Source organism: Diorhabda carinulata, chromosome 5 (assembly GCF_026250575.1).
Source record: "Diorhabda carinulata isolate Delta chromosome 5, icDioCari1.1, whole genome shotgun sequence".
Classification (NCBI taxonomy): domain Eukaryota; kingdom Metazoa; phylum Arthropoda; class Insecta; order Coleoptera; family Chrysomelidae; genus Diorhabda; species Diorhabda carinulata.
The window spans coordinates 20599025-20619091 of record NC_079464.1 but is presented as its reverse complement, the minus strand read 5'-3'; the positions used below and the strand labels follow the sequence as shown (position 1 = coordinate 20619091).

The window sequence follows — 20067 nt, the reverse complement described above, 5'->3', positions numbered from 1 at the left end:
TAGATCCTAAAAATGATTTTCTTCTCAACGGTCTAATCGGATTCAGTTCTTTTTAAAAATAAAAAATAGAATACCATACTTGACAGTGAGAAGATCACATTAGAGCATAGGGAAAAAACCATATTTGTTAATGACACCTCCGAGCTGTTAAATTTACTTGTTTCCTAGGAACTATAATTTTGATAGTAGTTAAAAGAAAGATTCTACATTATACTCTTTTTTTTTATTTATATATGACTAGATCAAATGAAATATTTAAATAAAAAAATAAATATTCCTAGTAATCCGGACCTTATTCTATCTTCACCGCTCTTTGTTTTAGTATCTTTAACAGTATTTTCCAAATCTTTTAGACTTTGTACGATAGATTTGTTGATGCAACGCATGAGAGGAAAATTAACAAAACGTTCATTTTCTCCTTCCGAACAATCTCCATGGAAATCGTCTGTATCAATAGACCAAACCATAGCTCCAGCTAAACCCTTCTCCATCGCAAAATGAATCTTTTCTGCTATCGATTGTTCGTTGTCGTATACGATCACTTTATCTTCAGATATAGCGAATGGGGTACGAGATTCATCGTCCCAATAAATTTTCCAATGTGCAGCTAGGTTTCGAAGTTCCAAACATATCTACAAAAATTAATAAACCCTGTTTCAATTATGTATTAATAAAATTGAAAATTGCTTCCTTCTTTCGCAGACGATTTATCGAATATTCTGGTATGTTCTTCCAACACAGAAAATTTCCAGATTATTCAATAATTGCCTACGGGACAATTTTTTTTATGTAAAAAGCAAACACAAGAGGGTAAACCCTTTTACACTGGAGTAATTCGAGTGGTGTCTGCCGTGTGGATATTTCCTTCGGGAAAGACGTGTCTTGGTACCTTTTTTCTATGCTCTAAACTGTCCAAGTTCCTGGTAAACTCTGCATTGCTTATAAGTCGAACTGTTTTCTTTTGTACTGAGTCGAGCATCTGCAGGGTATGCTGGGGAGTCCACATACCAAGATGGGCGAATCTGGGCCTTGTAGAAGATAAAGAAGACACTCAAACAAGCGAATTTGCGGTGATGGTGATATTGGTGTCTAGATTGGACCAAAGCTAAGCTTCAGTTCCAGTCTTCTTTGTAAATAGAGCAGCCTGTGTCTTTGCTGCATTGAACTCAATAAGATTGCTTCCACCCCGTTCCAGAATATTTTCAAGATCGGTATTGATTATGGTGATCTGTTGTTGCCTACAGATTTGGGTGTTAGCAGAGTTTATCGGGGCGGCTGATTTGGGGTTTGGAGTTTTGTCGAGTAGATCGCTGATGTACAGGATATGACAATATGCATCCCTGGGGAACACCAGCGTTGACCTCAAACCTTTCCGAGATGTGTTCATCGATAGCGATCTGGATAGATCGGTCTTTGAAAAAGCTACTAAGGCATTCGATAAGTGAAAACGAAGATTGTCATGCCAAATATGTTCAGTGAGATTGCTCTGGATATTTTTCTATAGCTTCAGTCCATACGTTGGTGACATAGACCAGGAGATCCCCGATTAATCTATGTTTACTGAAGCCCTATTGATGGTTGCTGATGATGTTAGCGGACTCAAGATATCTCATTATTGCTGGTTAACGACTTTCTCTATGACCTTGGCAATGGCTGGGACTAAAGCAATCTGGCGGTTGGTAGTAATTGACAGGAAAAAGAAGAATGACCTTACCAATCAAACAACATACCCAAATTGGATATAATATTAATATTATTCTAAATTAAATTTTTTTTACCTATAATAATTAAATTGTCATATTACTCACTTCGTTGTAGCCCATAAAACCGCCTTCAGCAGTGAAAGGACCTGCAAATCCAAGATTCGTCGCTGGAGATCCTAATCTCGGTTTCCTCTTTGAGGATGAATTAAAAGCTTCTAAGAAGAAAGTTCTACCATAAAATGGTATTCCCATGACTAGTTTTCTTGGAGGGGCTCCTAAACTCAACATGTAGTTTATGGAATATTCCTGAAAAGTTGAAATAAGCTTGAAACCCAAAAAACCAACTAATCAGATAATAAAACAAATAAAGAAAACTAAAGAATTGAAATTGACAACAAACTTTTATCAAGTTACTACTGCAATCAGTGTGATGTGGAAAGTTGGTGCAGGTCCAGTATCCAGGTTCCAAACATAAAATTTAGTAAAAAGTATTCAACGCTAAAGTCAATATTTTATTTAATTCATGAAGTTTAAGGTAACTAAACAAATAATTTAGTTTATAACCTGAAAAACCTTGAAAATAATCTGAAAATATTTATATTTCGATTTACTTTTAATAAGCCTTCAGACTAATGAATCAAACTATAGTAAGAAGAGCACAAGGTAAAAACCAAAGAGCACTAGGACACTGTAGAGGTAAAGAGAGAGCAATTATAGAAGACCAACACTTGAGGTTAAAAAGTCGAGCCTAAAATTTTGATAATCTACTGAATAACAAAAAGAAAACTCCTCAACACCAGACAGCAGACCAGATGATGGAAGGGATGTAGAAGAACCTTAAATTCGTAAAATATGAAAAATGCGAAAAGTGAAGGAGAAAATGATACGACAGTGGAGATATTAAAAATAGGTGGCTGAAAAGTACATAAAAGGATGTGCAATAAAAAAAAAATTGGACGAAGAGCGGTTACCAGATGATTGTAACAACGCTGTAATATATGAAAGCTGACAGGATCTTTTGCGAGAACTACAGGGTCATTTCATTACTGGATGTGACTTATAAAGTTTTGGCCAGAATAATAAGAAACAAACTGGGACTAATTCATAACCAAAAGGTCTGCGAGGAGGTTTTATGGAGGAGCCAGATTTTTACCTCAAAATAATACAGAGCAACAATCAACACCAAAATCTAGTACCATGTCTACTGTTCATAGATTATAAGCAAGCTTATGATACATTAAAAAGCTCAAAGTTGAGTAAGGCTTTAAAATGTCTAGGTGTCCCAAGAAAACTAATGAGATTGATGAAACTGATTTTGGATAGAACTGAGATCAAATTATCGCCTAAAAAAAAGAGAGCTGAGGCAGGGGAACCCATTATCCACTACATTTTTTAACCTCACATCGAAAGTAATCACGAGGAAAGCGCAAATACAGACACAAGGTCTAATCTATCACCGGAAGCATCAAAAGATTCAGTATTAATCATCAAACGATGATTAGTCCGATTGTACTGTATGGGTGGGAGTCCTGGGTATAACATTGCGCAAGTAGTTAGTGCCCAAAGAGTCAGGTGGTTGGGGCATGTGTGGAAAATGAATGCAAACAGAATTTCCAAGAGAGTACGAATCAGAAGAAGCAAGGCCGATAAAAAAATGGATGAGATGTAATATTATATTTGAGAAAGAACAGAGGATAGAAACGGATGGAAAGGTTATAGTAAAAAAAGAAGAAGAAGAACCAAACCAGTTTGAAGAATTTGAAATATATATTTTGTAATTTTTTTAATGGTAAAGAATTGAGCCATATATATATATATATATATATATATATATATATATATATATATATATATATATATATATATATATATATATATATATATATATATATATATATATATATAATCATGAGCCTTCTAAATGTTATACATAGGACAACTAATGACTCAAAAAAGTCAGAGACTTCAATAGTTCAATAATAGAATACTGCGTAGCCAAGGACCGTCAATCCTATAGGCCTACTTGATATTACCAAAGGCCTTTTGAAGCCCATAGGATGGAGATGGCGTCTTAGATGACCGTGACAGTCACCAGTCGAATATCCTCCTACTTAATTGGGGCAATTGATTAATAATACACACAGAAGGCTCATCTGTGTGCCTTAGTTTGTCTCATACCAGGTGTCTTTATTTCCGCACAGTCTGTGGAAAGATGCAATAGCTACAACAAGAAAGCGTTGATATCTGGATCTCTCACAAGTTCTTGTAGGACTTTCTCACACATCAGAATAAACATGGAGTACACTGTTTCGCCCTTGATGACTTGTACGGCAGCTCTGCTGTCTGAGCAGATTGAAAATACTGTGTTACTGCGTCGATTAAGTATCGCGCATCCGCACTACATCACATAGAATTCGTTTATTTTGGGGCGTTCAAAATTCTGCTACGACCAAGCCATTCATCTTTGAGTCATCTTTGTACCATTATTTAGTATACCGGACTTAGAGGCATCAGTCGACAGCTCTCTAAGCCCTTAATATTAATGGTTAAAAGCGCAATTTAGTCACTGCCTATGAAAATAATTGAATATAGTGAGTAATTAGACTATAAAAATATTACCAACAATATATGTCATCAGTTGAGACCTCTTTTGACATGGTAGATAACTAATTTCATATTTTTATTGCTCTCCGAAGAAAACAGTAACTACAAGAATCAAATTGACCTCTAGTACAACAAATGTAACCAAGGTTTGTTCGTATTTGTTCCAAAAGAACTTTTCTCTGGTATGTACACTTACCACATTGAGTGTATCAGGTCCTTTCAAAGGTGCATTCGCCCCAGTTTTTCTATCCCATGGACCATGGTAGTCGTAACACATCATATGTATAAAATCTAAATACACAGATAATCCTTCTACATCGTAAGCTACATCGATTGTATCTTTTCCAGCACTGAAAGCTGCCGTTAATAAAAGATTGTGTTTTCGAAAAGCTGCCCTTAATTCCTTTAAAAAAAAATTAATAATTTGAAATATATCATTGAAATGTTAGATCTCGTACGGTACAAACCTTGACTAATAATAAAAAGTTAGTTTTGTCATCTTTAGTTCCTCCTCTTTTACCAGGAAATTCCCAATCTAGATCGAGTCCATCAAAGTTGTACTTTCTGAAATACAAGAAAAATCTTGCTTACTTCGAGAATGTAACTAATTCAATACCAGGGTTTCGTAAACTTTTTTGTAAATCATCTTTTCTTCTTAAGTTCTTCATCTTATTCATACTGTATGTATGTAAAACAAGGATTATAGCGAGAGATTCACTAGATATGGTTAATTCCAGAAATGGCACTAATAAAGGAAAACTTTTCCGATGCAGGAGTGGGTAGGATTATAGAACAACAGGACGATATATCGTACAGAAAAATGGTTATTAGATGAGAAAAAAAAAAAACGAATGGAGAAAACGTGAAATTAATAAGAAAAATCCAATGCAAAAAAACAAATGGTCACAAAAGCCAAATCCAAATGGTAAGAAAAGAAAACGAGAATCAAGGAAAAATGGCTTCAAGAAGTGCAGAACGATTTAAATATTAAATATTCGTGCTATAATTAACAAATAATGAAAGTTGCGGCTTTTCTTACTTTAAAAACTTTACAACAAACAACTAAAATTTTGTTATAAGGCAACGTCTGCTGTGGTTGATTGAGGGTTGTCTTTTAATGACAACAAAATATCTAACATTGCACCGTCGCTTATTCCAGATTTTGGAACATTCCTCATAGTACCCATTTTATTAAATTATTAGACTTTTCTGCTTACTGTGCTTCTGGCAATTGGAGGTCTTTCAAAATGTGTTTTATTAAATAAAGCACGTGCCTCTTCATGACTTTGAAGTCTATCGCTATAACCTACCAACATAAGAAGTTCTATCCTTTCTTTTTAGGTTGAAGGGGCCATGATAATAAAATTAGAATGAGACTAATAGTAAGAATATAAGTCGTATGACTAACAGACAGATGGCGCTGCTATTGTCAAATCCATTTGACGTTTATGAAGTACCATTTTTCAAAAGACTATGTGGAAAATTTCATGACGTTTCGATTAGTCAGAAAAAAGTGACAGCCATTTAAGTGAAGCTACTTTTAGTATTTTCAAAACAATTTTGTGTGTTAATTTATCATTGCTTCGTGATGAAAAAAATACTGTACAAGCTCAGCAATGGCTTCAAAAGTATTATCTCCATCGAAAAAAAGCATTTGTTATTGGTTTGTTGAATTTAAACGTGTTCGTATAGACATTGATGATCGTCCAATTGAAGTGGTTACTCCAGAAAACATCAAAACAGCCCACAAATTGATCTAATGGTAAATTGAAATTGTGTGAGAGAGCTGAGGTCGTAAAGATTTCAAAAGGCATGTTAGTAAATCTTAGTAAATCAGATTTTTCGCATCGATATGTGACAATGGATGAAACATGGATCCATCACTTCACTCTAGAATCAAAACGATCATCTTCTAAGTGGACTGCAGCCGGTGAACCAAGTCCGGAGCGTCTAAGGCACAACAGTCAGCTGGGAAGGTTATGCTTCAGTTTTTTGGGATGCGCATCAAATAATGTTCATCAACTATTTCCAAAAGAGTTGCTGAAGCGTTTGAATGCACAAATCAAGGAAAAACGGCCTCATATGCAGAAGAAAAACCCATTGTTTCACCAAGACAATGCATCGATTCATATGTCGATGGTAAAGATGGTTAAATCATCCACCGTATAGTCCAGATCTGGTCACCGAGTGACTACTGGCTATTTGCTGATCTCAAAAAGATGCTCGCCGGTAAGAGATTTAGCTCAAATGAAGAAGCTATTGCCTTTTGTGTGAAAATAGGGTCCTATTTTCAGACAAAAGACAAATCCTTCTATAAGCACGAGAAGTTAGAGAAGCGTTGGAATGATTGTATTGCTCTTGAAGGAGATGATCGATTTTTGACAAAAAAATATTTTTTTTTCTTAATTAGTCACACGACTTGAGAAATATGTTATCATAAATAATTGATCTATAAATTCTTCGTTTTTTTATTTGACGAGTTTTAGCATTTTTTCCAAAATGTAAAAATTGCAAAAAATAATTATTTTGAAATGATGAATTTATCATAAATATAGTAAAATGAAAGTGTTAAAACCTCTTGTACCCCATCTTTGTTATATTAGAATTAAAAAAAAATAAATGTTATCAAGTTATTTACATCTTAATCATTATGTAAACTAAAAACCATAACCATGAGAACGCTGTTAGGCGGGATTTGACGAGATTGACGAAATTCCTGGATCCCTTTCTCCCAGTTCCCTCCCCAGCAAGCTGACTTCAACGTTCATTCTTGGTTGTCGTGAAAGATGAAGTTTCCACTTTATTCTCACGATTCCTTTTTGTGCGCGAAAGACGTTCGTCCGGCAGACATTCCTAACTGTGTGAGATGAATGAGTTTGCAATATTTGCGCCAATGGTGCACAGAATTTAAAGACAATCATGACAAACAACGTTCTGGTCGGCCATCGTTTACGGATGTGATTGCGAAAGTGTATAAAGCAATGCTGAAAGATCAAAGGTTGATGGTTCGAGATGATTTCTGATGTCAGCAAGTCCTGCATTTACAACATTCTGAGAGACCCCTTATTATATGTCAAGGTTTGTGCAAGATGTGGAAGGACGCATTCCACAACCGATGAAGAGCTGAAAGAAGAGGTTATAAGCTATCTTCTTGGCACAATGACAGACTTTTATGACTTAGACATAAAGAATATGGTATACCGCATGCAAAAATGCGTTAGTCTGAACGGTGACTTTGTCAAAAAATAGAGGGACTCTAAGCTTCTCAAATATGTATTTTTCAATGCCAATTCATTTTCAATTTTCACAATTTCATTATGAAAATCCTTATTTTATGGAAAAGCCTGTATCAAAAAATATTTTCTTACCTTATGAAATCCAAGGAGCTCGCCACAAATCTATTTCGCCTCGAAGGGTCTGCTACAAGTCTAGAATAATTTGTAGATCCTTCATTCCATCCTCCTACAGCCAAACTTACTTTCAAATGCGGATAATTATTTTTTAGGGCAGTTATTCTTTTATATCCCCCTTTTCCATAATCTTCTGTCAAATCTTGCCAAGGATCTTAAAAAAAATAGAACACGATATTAAAAAATTGTGTACAAATTATACTTAAAATGGTTCAAATCCCAATCCAGTTCAGTATTAGATTTTTAGGTTATAATATTTACCTAATGACCTTAGACTATCTTGGCTAACATTTAAACCTGCAAATGTGTAAATCAGGTGAGTGCATAAACGCGGATCTAGATTCTCTATAGCAAAAGATCCTCGGTTTGGTCTGTAAACTGCCCAGCTGCCTAAATAACATACTACTACTTTACCGTGAGAAGGAGCTGAAACAATAAGAAAAGTAATTGCAAGTTTTTATTTGCTTCTATTTGGTTTTTGAATAGTTTTCTAGTAAATACAAAAAAATCGACAAGAAGCATGAGAAAAGAAATCGACAGATCGAGATAATATTATATTAGGTTTTCTTGACCTCTTTAAAGTACGATTGAGGGATGTATATAAAACATGAATATCAAAATAGTTATTTATGTAACAATGGTGTAAAGTAGCCCTTTTTTGAATTGAAAAAAGTCCTTTACATACGAATTACATACAATATTTTTTCTACTAGCGAAAATTTTAACAAAATACATAAGTTTAATGGTAATAAGTATGTTTTTTACGTTCTAGTATCTAAAGTAACTTTGATTTTTCGTTAGAAGAAACTATAATGCTTTTATTGATTCCTTATAAACTATGTTACATACTAGCTGACCCTGCAGACTTCGTACCGCATAAATCGATAAAAAAAGACCTGAACTTTTGTATAAAATAAACTTAAAGCAAACAAAAGGAATCCATTTTTTATTAAAACCAGGATGACGCGCGAACACGCGACGTATAATTGTCCATGCGCGGAACAGGGAAATTCCAAGTTGATTCCGCAAACTTCAAATGACTGGCCTTGCTATTTATTTATAGTTATCGTAACGGCCACGGAAATTGTAAACGCTCAAAATCGAATGGTAAATTCGTTGGAATCGAATCGGTATACGCCGGATCAAGACATTATTCATCACCTTTTTCACAGCCAGTCTTGTTCTATTGCACAGTCGAGGTTGATTAATGCATGATGACAACTGATCCTACTTTTAACTGCAAATTGTAAGGTGGTGATCCAGGCAATTCCAGTGAATTTAAAAACTCCGTGGGATAGTTGACTACGTCATCCTGGTTCATAACGATGTCGAATGATTTGAAGGAAACCAACTGTCCGGAAGAAAATTCTGAATGGTCGCATTGAGATCCTCAACATCTTTATTTTTTGCCGCTGCTCGTTTGTCCAACCATTTGATTGATTATTGAACTGTTGAGCTATATCTAGTAAAACACGCCAAATAAGCTTCTCTTTTGAGTCTGTGATGTGTCAGAAATCTGTGGGTAATTTGATGAATTCGGTTGAGGTGTCCACTGCGACTTGAAACCTTTAAACTTCTGAAAATTCTGTAGACAAAGCAGTAATTATGAATCTGCGGTTTTCTTTAACCATTCTGTGAACTCGTTGTACCAGGTCATCTGAAATGACAGATTTGCGTCTTTGGTCCCCCTCATTATACACATCATTACAGCCATCTTTAATGTTTCGACACCATTCACGCACAACACCATCACTCATGAAGTTTTCCGCATACACACGACTTATTCTCCGATAAATTTCTGCATTATGGCCTTCAGCCTGTAGAAAACGAGAGCGGAGATGTTTACGTGGTTGTAGCACAACGCCGACTGACGCCTGAATGTAAAAAATGGCGAAGTGTGTAGTGCGAGAGCTTAGTAGTCGCCTATAGCCCATGTCCGCTTTTTTCTGTCCGCGTTACGTCTGCACGAAGCAATCTTAGGTTGAAAAAAAAACGGCCTTCGTAGCAAAAAACGTTAACCTATATTATCAGCTGCTTTCTAGTCTTCTGAAGTGCAATGGTCGAGGTGAATATTTTAAATAATTAAGCTAAAAACTGATTCAATTAATTATCTATTGATAGAGGTGGTAAATTTTAGTGTTTTTTGTCATCATTTTGAAGCTTGGCGCTCCTACATTTGACGCTGCATTAATTTGAGATGGCTGTATAGTCGAAACTGTACCACGTTACGCTCTAAACCAGCGTCTATTCTCAACAATAAATTCCACTTTACAATGAGAATAGTTTGAAATAACTCTATTGTCCAAAAAAAAATTATCATCAATCAGTTTGATCTTGTTTATTAACATTAAAATTTTTCCAAAATTCTACGGAATTATTTCAGAGAAGCGATAATTTCAAATAAAACACTGCTTTATCAAAAATTCTATTTAATTTGTTATAGATTATATAATGTATTTCGATACTATAATATTAAAAAGTTTTGAAAATAGACGGTTAATCGATTTTAAACGATCGTAAATTCCAATCTGAGAGTATTAAATCATGAACATGAAAGTATGGAAGATAATTCGAAATGTATTAGTAAATTATCATCACTTTTACTTTGATTTAGATTTATATTCTCTAAAATTATGGAGGCGTAACACTAAATATCTAAAAATCATTAAATTTTGTCTTTCTTCAAATAACTTCCTAATACTAGTGTTTGCTACTCAAGTTTTGATAAAGAAAAATAAAAATAAATGTTTATAATTGGATATGAATTTACTCTTTCCATTCCAATTGAGGCGATTTGAACGCATCAACCGCTTCTTTAGTTGTAGAAATGTTGCCCTCGTAATTTATTTTTGATCCGCGGGAATAAGAAATAATTGGGTGCCTAACAAGGACTGTACGTTGAATGACCCATCAATTCATTATTTTGACTGTTCAAAAACGTTTTTGATGATGAAAACTGATGTGTGAGAGCTCGATATTTTTTTCATCAAGAAGCAATGATAAATTAACACACAAAATTGTTTTGAAAATACTAAAAGTAACTTCACTTAAATGGCTGTCATTTTTGTGACTAATCGAAATGTCATGAAACTTTACACATAGTCTTTTGAAAGTTGGTACTTTATAAACGTCATATGGATTTGACAATTGCAGCGCCATCTGTGTCTAAGTCATACGACATATTGAGTGATGTAAGATGTGTCGTCATCAGCCATATTTGTTTTCAAGTGACAGGCAATTGCCTATAAAGTTCGTAACAAGTAGTATTGAATATAACATTTTTGAGGTTAGATACTCATATTTTACACAGTTTAAATTGAAGATATTCGAATCCAAATAACTTATGTTTCAAGAAAAAAAAATTTAAAAACATTGTATTTGCTAATGTCTTTTTAATTATTGGAATGTTTCTATAATACTTAGATCACCCTGTATAACAAGATGTTAATTAAAAATATATTAAAAGTCATTAAATTCAAACTTCATATCTTTTATATCTGAGTCTTATTCGCTGTTTTTTTAAATTTAGTTTATAGCATTCTAAATTTTCCTCGAAAACAAAAAAAAATAATTAGAGGTAGACGTTACTGTGATGTAGTGGGGGATTTTATTGTATCCTATTAAACTTATCAGATTAGTATATATTCGTTTTATTGGAAAGAAGAATCACTTATGTACACCATCCGTCAAAACTTTTAGCCCACCCCATAATTCATTAATTAAATTTAAAAATAATACACTTAAACAAAGTTTCTTTTCATATTGTCAAGATCTAAATGGTGTCTTACAAACCAAAAATAATAATTATTTGATACTTTATACGAGGGCATGTTTATATTTTGTCGGTAAGTGCGACAAGTTAAAACTTGCAATTACTGGCTGATTTGTTCATTATTTTTCAAGTGTAAATTATTCCTTCAGTGTTTATAATTGTAATTTAGTCTCAGTTAGACCCAAGAAGGTACTGTGATTTATATTCATTAGACCAAGACATCTTTTTGTGAAGTTCGCATAACGAAACTATCGGTTGAAACTCGTGCATTAAACGCAAGTCTTTATAGTCTACCGTACCATTGCCGTCGAATTAAAACTACCTCGACGTACCGTGGACTACAACGTAAAAAAAGATGCAGCCACCAGAAGCTTTGGTGGTAGAAAAACGTTCAGGGTTTCCAAAAAATCACAACCGCTAAAGACAAACATTATTGACGACTCACGGATAACAGCTCAGATCAATGAATCTAGGAATCTGCCTATAAGTGAAAAAGGGATTGATAGAAGATGGTCTTTTTGGAAGAGTTGCAGTAAAATTAAGAGTTTGCAGTGGGCTAAAAAACCTAAATTGGCTCGATGATGGTTTGTGGATGTTTTGGAAGAAGGGTATCTGAAGACCTGGTGAAAATTAGAGGGATTTTGAAAAAAGGCTGTGACAAAATATTGAAGAAAAATGTCGTACGTTCTGGCCAACGCCTGATGGGCAGAAAATTTCTCTCCCAGCATGACAATCTCAAGCATTCCTTGAAGCTGTGTGCTTTGTACTCAAAACTGATCTATTAATACCACTTATTATAGAAAGTTCAAGCTGTGCGATGGCTCTAAATACCAGAAATCTTCGTCTTCTATTTCATGCGTTCCCGGGTGTAATGCCTTGAAGATCCGTAGTCCCTCATTCTTCGAGAAAATCTACGTAACAGAATTTGCACTTTTTTGCATTGCACTTTCTGCTAAACCTAACATCAAGTCTCCTCATTGCTATTACATCTTTTGAAGAGTTCTCCCTCTATTTTGCTATGAGTATGTTGTCTTTTCGGTTTTTTTATTCTCCTCCTGATGAAGTCCTTGTAATTTTAAGCATATTTTTTTTTTGAGAGAACAGAAAGAAGACTGATGATTGATACTTTCAACAGGAATGTCTTCACCTATCACTTTCAGTATATCCTTTATTGTTGCGTAGCTGATTGCACAAAAGGCTTCAAGTGCTATTTCAGAGTTTATACTTTAGCAAGTTAGTCAGTTATTTCTTTTTCTTCCACTACATCGTATTCCTAGCTCATTTAACTTGACAAAGCATTCCCAAATCAGCTTGAATCATACGGTATTGAAGCTTAGAGCTTTAATGTCTGCTAGATTATCGGAGATGATGATAATATCCGGTTTACGATAAAACCAAGTATCGCCTAACCAAGCTAGCGAATTATTCACTTTGTAGACATAACGTAGCGCCATCTAGTTATTATTATATAGTATAATGCAGCGGAAAACTATTTCCAAGAATTTTCAATTGAAGACTTCAAGATTTCAAATATTTGAAGAATCCTGTCGATGATTTTTAAATGTATTTCTTCTTAAACTTAGAAATATTTTGAATGTTCATAATGTTTTTCACCAAGAAATATTCAGTGTCATCATTTGTGGTTTATATACAAAAAAATATCAAGAAATAACTCCCGCAATAAAACAAATGTCGTAATTGGTTCAATGATATAAGTGATGAAGTCATTATTTTTTTACTCTCGATGCGTGAAATTGGATCTGATAACCTTTTGCTAATCATTTAGAACAAGTCAATTACTATAAACGAAATTTCAATAAAAAATCTATCAAAAAATTATAAACATGAGACATAAATAACTTTTGGACCATCAAATGAGAATAATCGGATTATATAACCTAAAAACGATTTAGCACTTTGTTTCATGTATTTGTTGCAGAACTAATTACTACAAAAAAGAGACGATAGATGCCTCATTCACACCGGTATAATTTATTTCTTTATTTCATTAGTTCATTGTTTTTGTAGTATTTCTAAAGTCAATTTAAGGTAGCAAGAATCAAAATGGCTAAAAAAAAATACATGTGACAAATCATCATAAGAATTTTCTTGATAGGAATCTGCCCTGTTTGATTCCGAATATGTAATCTTCTCATGAGCTCTTCCTGAGACGCTAAGCTGTAGATCTCATACTATATTTGTAGAGGTATTTTCTATCTTCATGACCTCTCCAACTCATCTCACCACATCATGAATTCCTAGTTCCTTTCTAATATTCTGACTTCTGGTTCTATCTCTGAGGTTAACCACTTTTAATTTCATTTCTGTCCTGATCCTAGCCTTTTATCATTTAAACGTGTTTCCTCTATCAAATCCCTTTCAGTTTTTATTGCTTCAGGTAATTGACTTTAATTGTTGGTTATATTTTGTTGTTGTTTTCATCCAATTCGATCTTTGGTTACGATCATTGAGTCTTCTTTGTTAAAATGATCATATCATATTTATTTGAAGTAACTTATCTACCCGTTTAGGAAACATCAACTAATAGGTTATAATATTGAAAAAATAGTATGATTAAAAAAAATATAACTTTTATGTTCATTCAGAGAAAATACAGTCTAATAACAATTTAAACATAAATCTCGTGTACCGAAAAATATAATAGTCCTACAAAGACTACCTATATCTAAAAATTAAGTATTAAATAACTTTTCTGACTTTCTGGGTCGTCTACTTATGTCGATTGTCAATTAATTCTCATTGAAATCGATTATTAATTGATGTTGATTGAGACCTTTCGACGTCGATTGATATTCGAGTCGTTTAATATCGATAATCAATCGATTTTGACTGAAGGTTTTTATTTATTTATTATTGTGTATTGTTGACGATGATTGATGCCGATTGTCAATTGATGTTTATTGACGTCGACTGTAGTGATTACACGTCAATTGGTATTCGTTAAAATCGATTGTCAATTGATATTGATTGAAATATTTTGTTTATTGATATCTATTCTTGACAATTGATGACTGGAGTCGTTGGACGTCAATTGATATTCATTGAAGATGATTAATGCTGACTGACGTCAATTGATGTCTATTGTTGACGATTGTCAATTGATATTTATTGACATCGACTGAAGTCTTTTGACATCAATTGGTATTCATTGAAGTCGATTGATAGCGATTATCAATTGATGCCTTCGACGTCGATTGATATTCGAGTTGATAAATGTCGATTGTCAATTGATGCCTTCGACGTCGATTGATATTAGAGTTGATAAATGTCGATTGTCAATTGATGTTGATTGAAGTCTTTGCCGATTGACGTCGGTTGATTTCTATTGTCAATTGATATTCATTGAAGTCGATCAATATCGATTGTAAATTGATGTCTTTTGAAGTCGATTGTTGTGTATTATTGACGTGGGGTGCTTTACGAGATTTAAAGTATAATGCTTTAGGATTATTATCAAGAATTCGTTTCTGAAGTCCTTGATCTTTTCCTTTTAGGTTCGATCTAAACGATTCAAAATTCAGAGGTTGTCTTATAAGCGATGTCGGTTGTCCTTTGTGAAAATTCTTCCGCCTCAATTTAAACATGTCGTAACTTGTTAAGACTAGTCTCTAACTCTATGAGTAGTAGTACAATTGTTTTACTCATAATAATTATCCCTTTGTTTATTGATGACGCAATACCTACAGTGGATTATGGTTTGTTGCACTAATTTATTTATTTTAACTACAACAATGAAATGTTTTTCTTATTTATTTAAACAGTTGTCAAACGGAGGGCTCAATTTACACACACTTACTTAATCACGCTAAATTATCTACTTAAAACTTAATTATTCATTTAACTATGCACTAACTTACTACCAAACACTTCTTTAATTTAAATTCACCGTTTGCTTTACTTGTCTATCCCAATATGTTCGGGATGACTTCAGATTATTTAATGATTGCTTACGATTGTTAGAGACTCGCTTATATACACTTTTAATCATATTCAGAATGTTTGAAATCACTAAGAAATTGTTTTAATAAAAACGGCCACAACATACTGGAAATAGGTTATAAAAACAGTATATAAACAAATTACCGCCGCGCCATATATAAAAAAACCATAATTTAAACAGGAATTCTATTAATTAATCGAACAGGGCCGACTTCAAGGACTATGTCAGTGGACGAGTTCGTGAAAATATTATCCTGGATTGATTTGCAAATGTGGTCTTCTTTTATAGATTTTATAAAAGCAGTTAATTCAGTGAACTTTATTATTATTATATTGAATAAGGATTGTTCATTATGCAGAATTTAACAGAAAGTAATTGTCATATTTTATGGTTCAATAAAAATACGGTTTTGGATCTCATATAATTACCGTAATCTTATTATCTAGAAGAATGACTAAATAAAATAATTAAACAAGAAAGTGTGACGGAAATTTATTAAATATTCAATGCCATCATTCTTGATCACTCATTGTTCTCTCAGACGAGACAATTAAAAACCAAAGTTTGGAGTATCACAACATCCATATGGGAGAATTCCCTTCAAATTCAACGCAGCTGTTCATTGGGGACACTTTCATACATCGGGGTTCATAAGAATACGAAGCTAGCAAAAGTTTTCAAAAAAAGCGAAACGAACAAGTTCGAAACATTGCTTTTCGAAAGATTCGCCCATAAGGTCTATATATTTATTCATAATAGTCGCTTTTTTTGGTTTTCTTTCTCCAACACGGTTTTCTTTGCTTCACATGTATGTTTGTAAGTGACCTTTCAATGATTAGAAGAATACAACAGGAAATACGAAGTATTTCAAGTAGTTAGTTATGTCGTAATCTTTCAAACATATTATTTCTTGTCGTGAATGTATTAGTGTAAACGAGATCTTTTATTTAGCTCCACAAATAAAAATCTAAGCAAGTTAGGTTTGGAGATATTGTTGGCCAACGAACCCCCGTTGAATACAGTAGATCCAGACGTTTGAATAAAAATTCTTGTCGTAATTTTTATTCAAACGTCTGGATCTCCTGTATTCAACGAGGGTTTGTTGGCCAACCATATCTCCAGATCTAACTTGCTCAGATTTTTATTTATAGAGCGGAATAAAAGATCTTGTTAACACTAATAGATCCACGACAAGAGATGGTTTGATTGAAATAATACGACAGGCAATACGAAGTATTTCAATGGAAGAAATTGCAGCTGTCCTATAAACCCTTCAGCGACTGATTCGATATATAGAAAATGATGGAGGACATAGGGCGCCACTAATTACTTAGTTATTCACCCAAGTTATTGATTGTTAGATTTGTTACATGGATTATTTAATAAATTGTTGTCATTGTTAGTAATATTAGCTTTACATTTAAGGCTTAAAGAACATACTGAGTAGTTTTATAGAAATAATTGTATTGTGTGACAAAAATCGTGTAGGACAGTATAATTTATCAAATATGTATTAATATAAAGATAATGAATGGGATAAACAGAAAAAATAAATGTTTAAATTCATCAAAAACGTTATCAGACTTTAAATTATTTTGAAAGTATCAAAAATTAATTCACCACTCCCTTTGTTACTTAGTAATAGTAAATATTGTACCAAAAATTGCCTGCAACAATCAAATCGAGTTATAAATAAATTTTATATAATAAATGTTATAGGTCAGTTCTCTCAAATGTTATATAAAGTTTCATATTTGATTTTAATATGAAAATATACACACCAACATGTTTGAAAATTAAAAAAAAAAAAGTATTTATTACCAAGAGATGCATCTATCCAAGTATTAAACAAAAACAGTATCACAGAAACGCACGCTAAAAACATTTTTTTTTAAATGGATGAGAGTTTGTTGTCACTATAAACGGTAAAACCGTTCTGCGCCTTTCTCTTCTGATAAACTCGATTTGACTGTAATGTTTCTTACTTACCTGAGTGCCGTCATTGGACTCCACAGTGCGGTTGTTGAAGGTCACTATTTTAAATAATGAATGATACAATGACTCTTTAAATCGTGCAGAAAATATTTTCTTAAATTAATTTTTTGGTTAATTAAATGTATTTTTTCTAGAGTTCATTCTCATTTTACTAAGACAACAATACAGTCTCATTGTTGTCATGAGACAATATTTAAATAGTAAAACATAATTTTTTTTTTCGAAATGTCTCCCTGTATCTTTACCCGTACCAGTTCAATCGGGTTTAGTTCGCAATAATATTGTGGAAATCTAACCACCCCACAGGTTTTTGCAATATCATCTTTTTTTAATTTCTCTTTAAATGCTTCCAAAATACGTACAACCCCTTCAAAAAGATATGGGAGACTTCTCCCAAAGGAGGTTATCCCTATCCACAACAAACTATTGCGTCTAAATTGACGACGCTATATTACGACTGGCGTCATAATACCAGTAGTTCATTTGTACCAGAATCTAGAAAGCAACTATTAAACCACTGTTGGCACCTACGCATGAAAAACTATGTGTCTCACGAACAAAGAAGGAGAGAACCATCAGAATATTCCAAAATAAAATGCTAAGAACAGAATTAGAGCTAAAGTAGATGAAAATGATTGAAGGCTAGTGAATAAGGAATTAAAATGAATGATGAAAGGTCAAGACATAGTTAAATGAGTAAAATACCAAAAATTGAAATGGTATAGACACCTTGACAAAACTCTGCAACTCATTGATCTTCCTCCAAAATACGTAGACTACTCCTAAAGAAGGTTATCCCTATCCTACATGGCAAAAACTACGTATACCACAAAGAAAGAACAAGTAAACCTTGAAATACTCCAAATAAAAGTATATCTTATTCTTCTACTCCCAAAAGGTTATTATCACCTTTATAACCGAAACTATGTGTTTCATAAAGAAAGAAGAAGGAGAAGAAAACCTTGGAATACTTAAATGGAAAATTTACCTCATTGTTATACTTCCAAAATATATAAACTTTTCCCAAAAGAGGCTATTCCTGTCAACAACTATTGCGTCTAAATTGACGACGCTATATTAAGACTAAAGTCATAATACCATTAGTTCATTTGTGAATAAGGATATAAGGAATTAAAATAAATGATGGAAGGACAAGACATAGTCAAATAGGTAAAATCCTAAAGGTTGAAATAGTAAAGACACGTAAAGAGACAGCAGCCGAGTTCGTTTTGGCTTTCCGGATCTCATCTCATTGTTCTACTTCCAAAATATATAGATTCCTCTCAAAGGATACAATTTTTGTCCTACTTTTATTTCTCAATGTATTAGCACTACTCCTTCGAAGTACCTAAGCCTTGTGCTCAAATGAATACAGTTAATTTCTCACAGTACCGGGATGTAGCTTTATTATTCTTTGAACTTAGCCAATTCTGTAAATCTTGTTTTAACCAGTTGGTTGAGGACAATTTTTGTAAAAGTCTCGAGTGATAACTTGTATTATCCATTACTATTATACAACTTGGACATGCTTACTAATGGAAAAGTCTAAAATCTTAATTCCGGTGAAATTTGTTGGGAAGAAATTCTTGCAATATAGAATAAAATAAAAGTTCTAACATTTATTGATAAATAGGAACTTATTGAAAACAATCTTATGATATGGCTATGTAAGGTTTTGGCCTGTCCAAACTTTTATCTATTATTCTATAGAAACCAATAAAAGACCAGAAAATTGTATTAGCTCATCTATATTAAAGAAAATTATGAGAAATATTTAGATAATTCCGTAATAATATTTAAACTGACCATACTAAGTTTTGGATTAGTAATTAGGTTCTATTACTCTCTCATTCACATGCATACAAAACTTTTATTATTTTAAATAAATCATTTGATTTCATATTTTTCATATTATCAAATTGTTTTTTTTCCATTTTGACATTATCACTTTCATTTTTGATAATGGGGCATTTCAAACCATTTAGGAAAGAAAAAGCAGGACCGAAATGGAATCCCATAATAAAATGTGAAATGGAATTATTTATGATTAAAGTGACGTAATTAAATTTTTAATTTATTATAAAAACCTAAATAGTTGAATTCTAAGTACAAATCTAGCAAATCAGGTCAGTAATATTGAACATACTGTCTATTGGTACCACTACACAGCAATTACATTATACGACGCGCTTATTTGTCTCCGAAGTCGATAGCTTGGTTAACGAAACAGTGAGTGTTGTTGGAGCATAAACAGTGTATTCAGTATAAAATCACTAACGATGCAAGAATACCAACTTATTGCATTAATATTAATCTAGAATGGTGCACTATATGTATGAAAGGACTTTAACTTTCACTTGTTCTTTGGTCACATGTTCTTTACAGTAAAATAAATCATTGAAAGTTAAATATTATTATTTTATTTGGTATAAAAACCAAATAAAATAAATTGTCCTTTTTTTTCCTTTTCTTGGTAGTCATCTTGATCTAACTTCCATTGGTCTCCAATTTTTTATTCTAATACTTATACTTCCCTAAAAACTTGATTTCTCTTAGTATTTTGTGCCTTCCTTGGAGATCTTGGATTGTTTGATTGCAGTAAATCATTTGCTCTTGGCTTCT

At 33.0% G+C, this 20067-nt stretch overlaps 1 protein-coding gene across 1 annotated transcript; it reads right to left on the bottom strand.

Moving 5' to 3' along the window:
- Positions 1–201: 201 nt before the first annotated feature.
- Positions 202–18806, bottom strand: LOC130893797 (probable chitinase 2). Its single transcript, XM_057800189.1, has 7 exons — positions 17272–18806; positions 7979–8143; positions 7676–7871; positions 4775–4871; positions 4504–4710; positions 1809–2009; positions 202–632 (listed from the first exon to the last, which is right to left on the bottom strand). The coding sequence occupies exons 1-7, from the start codon at positions 17333–17335 to the stop codon at positions 243–245; spliced, it is 1320 nt and encodes a 439-aa protein (XP_057656172.1). The 5' UTR covers positions 17336–18806; the 3' UTR covers positions 202–242.
- Between the last annotated feature and the right edge of the window lie 1261 nt (positions 18807–20067).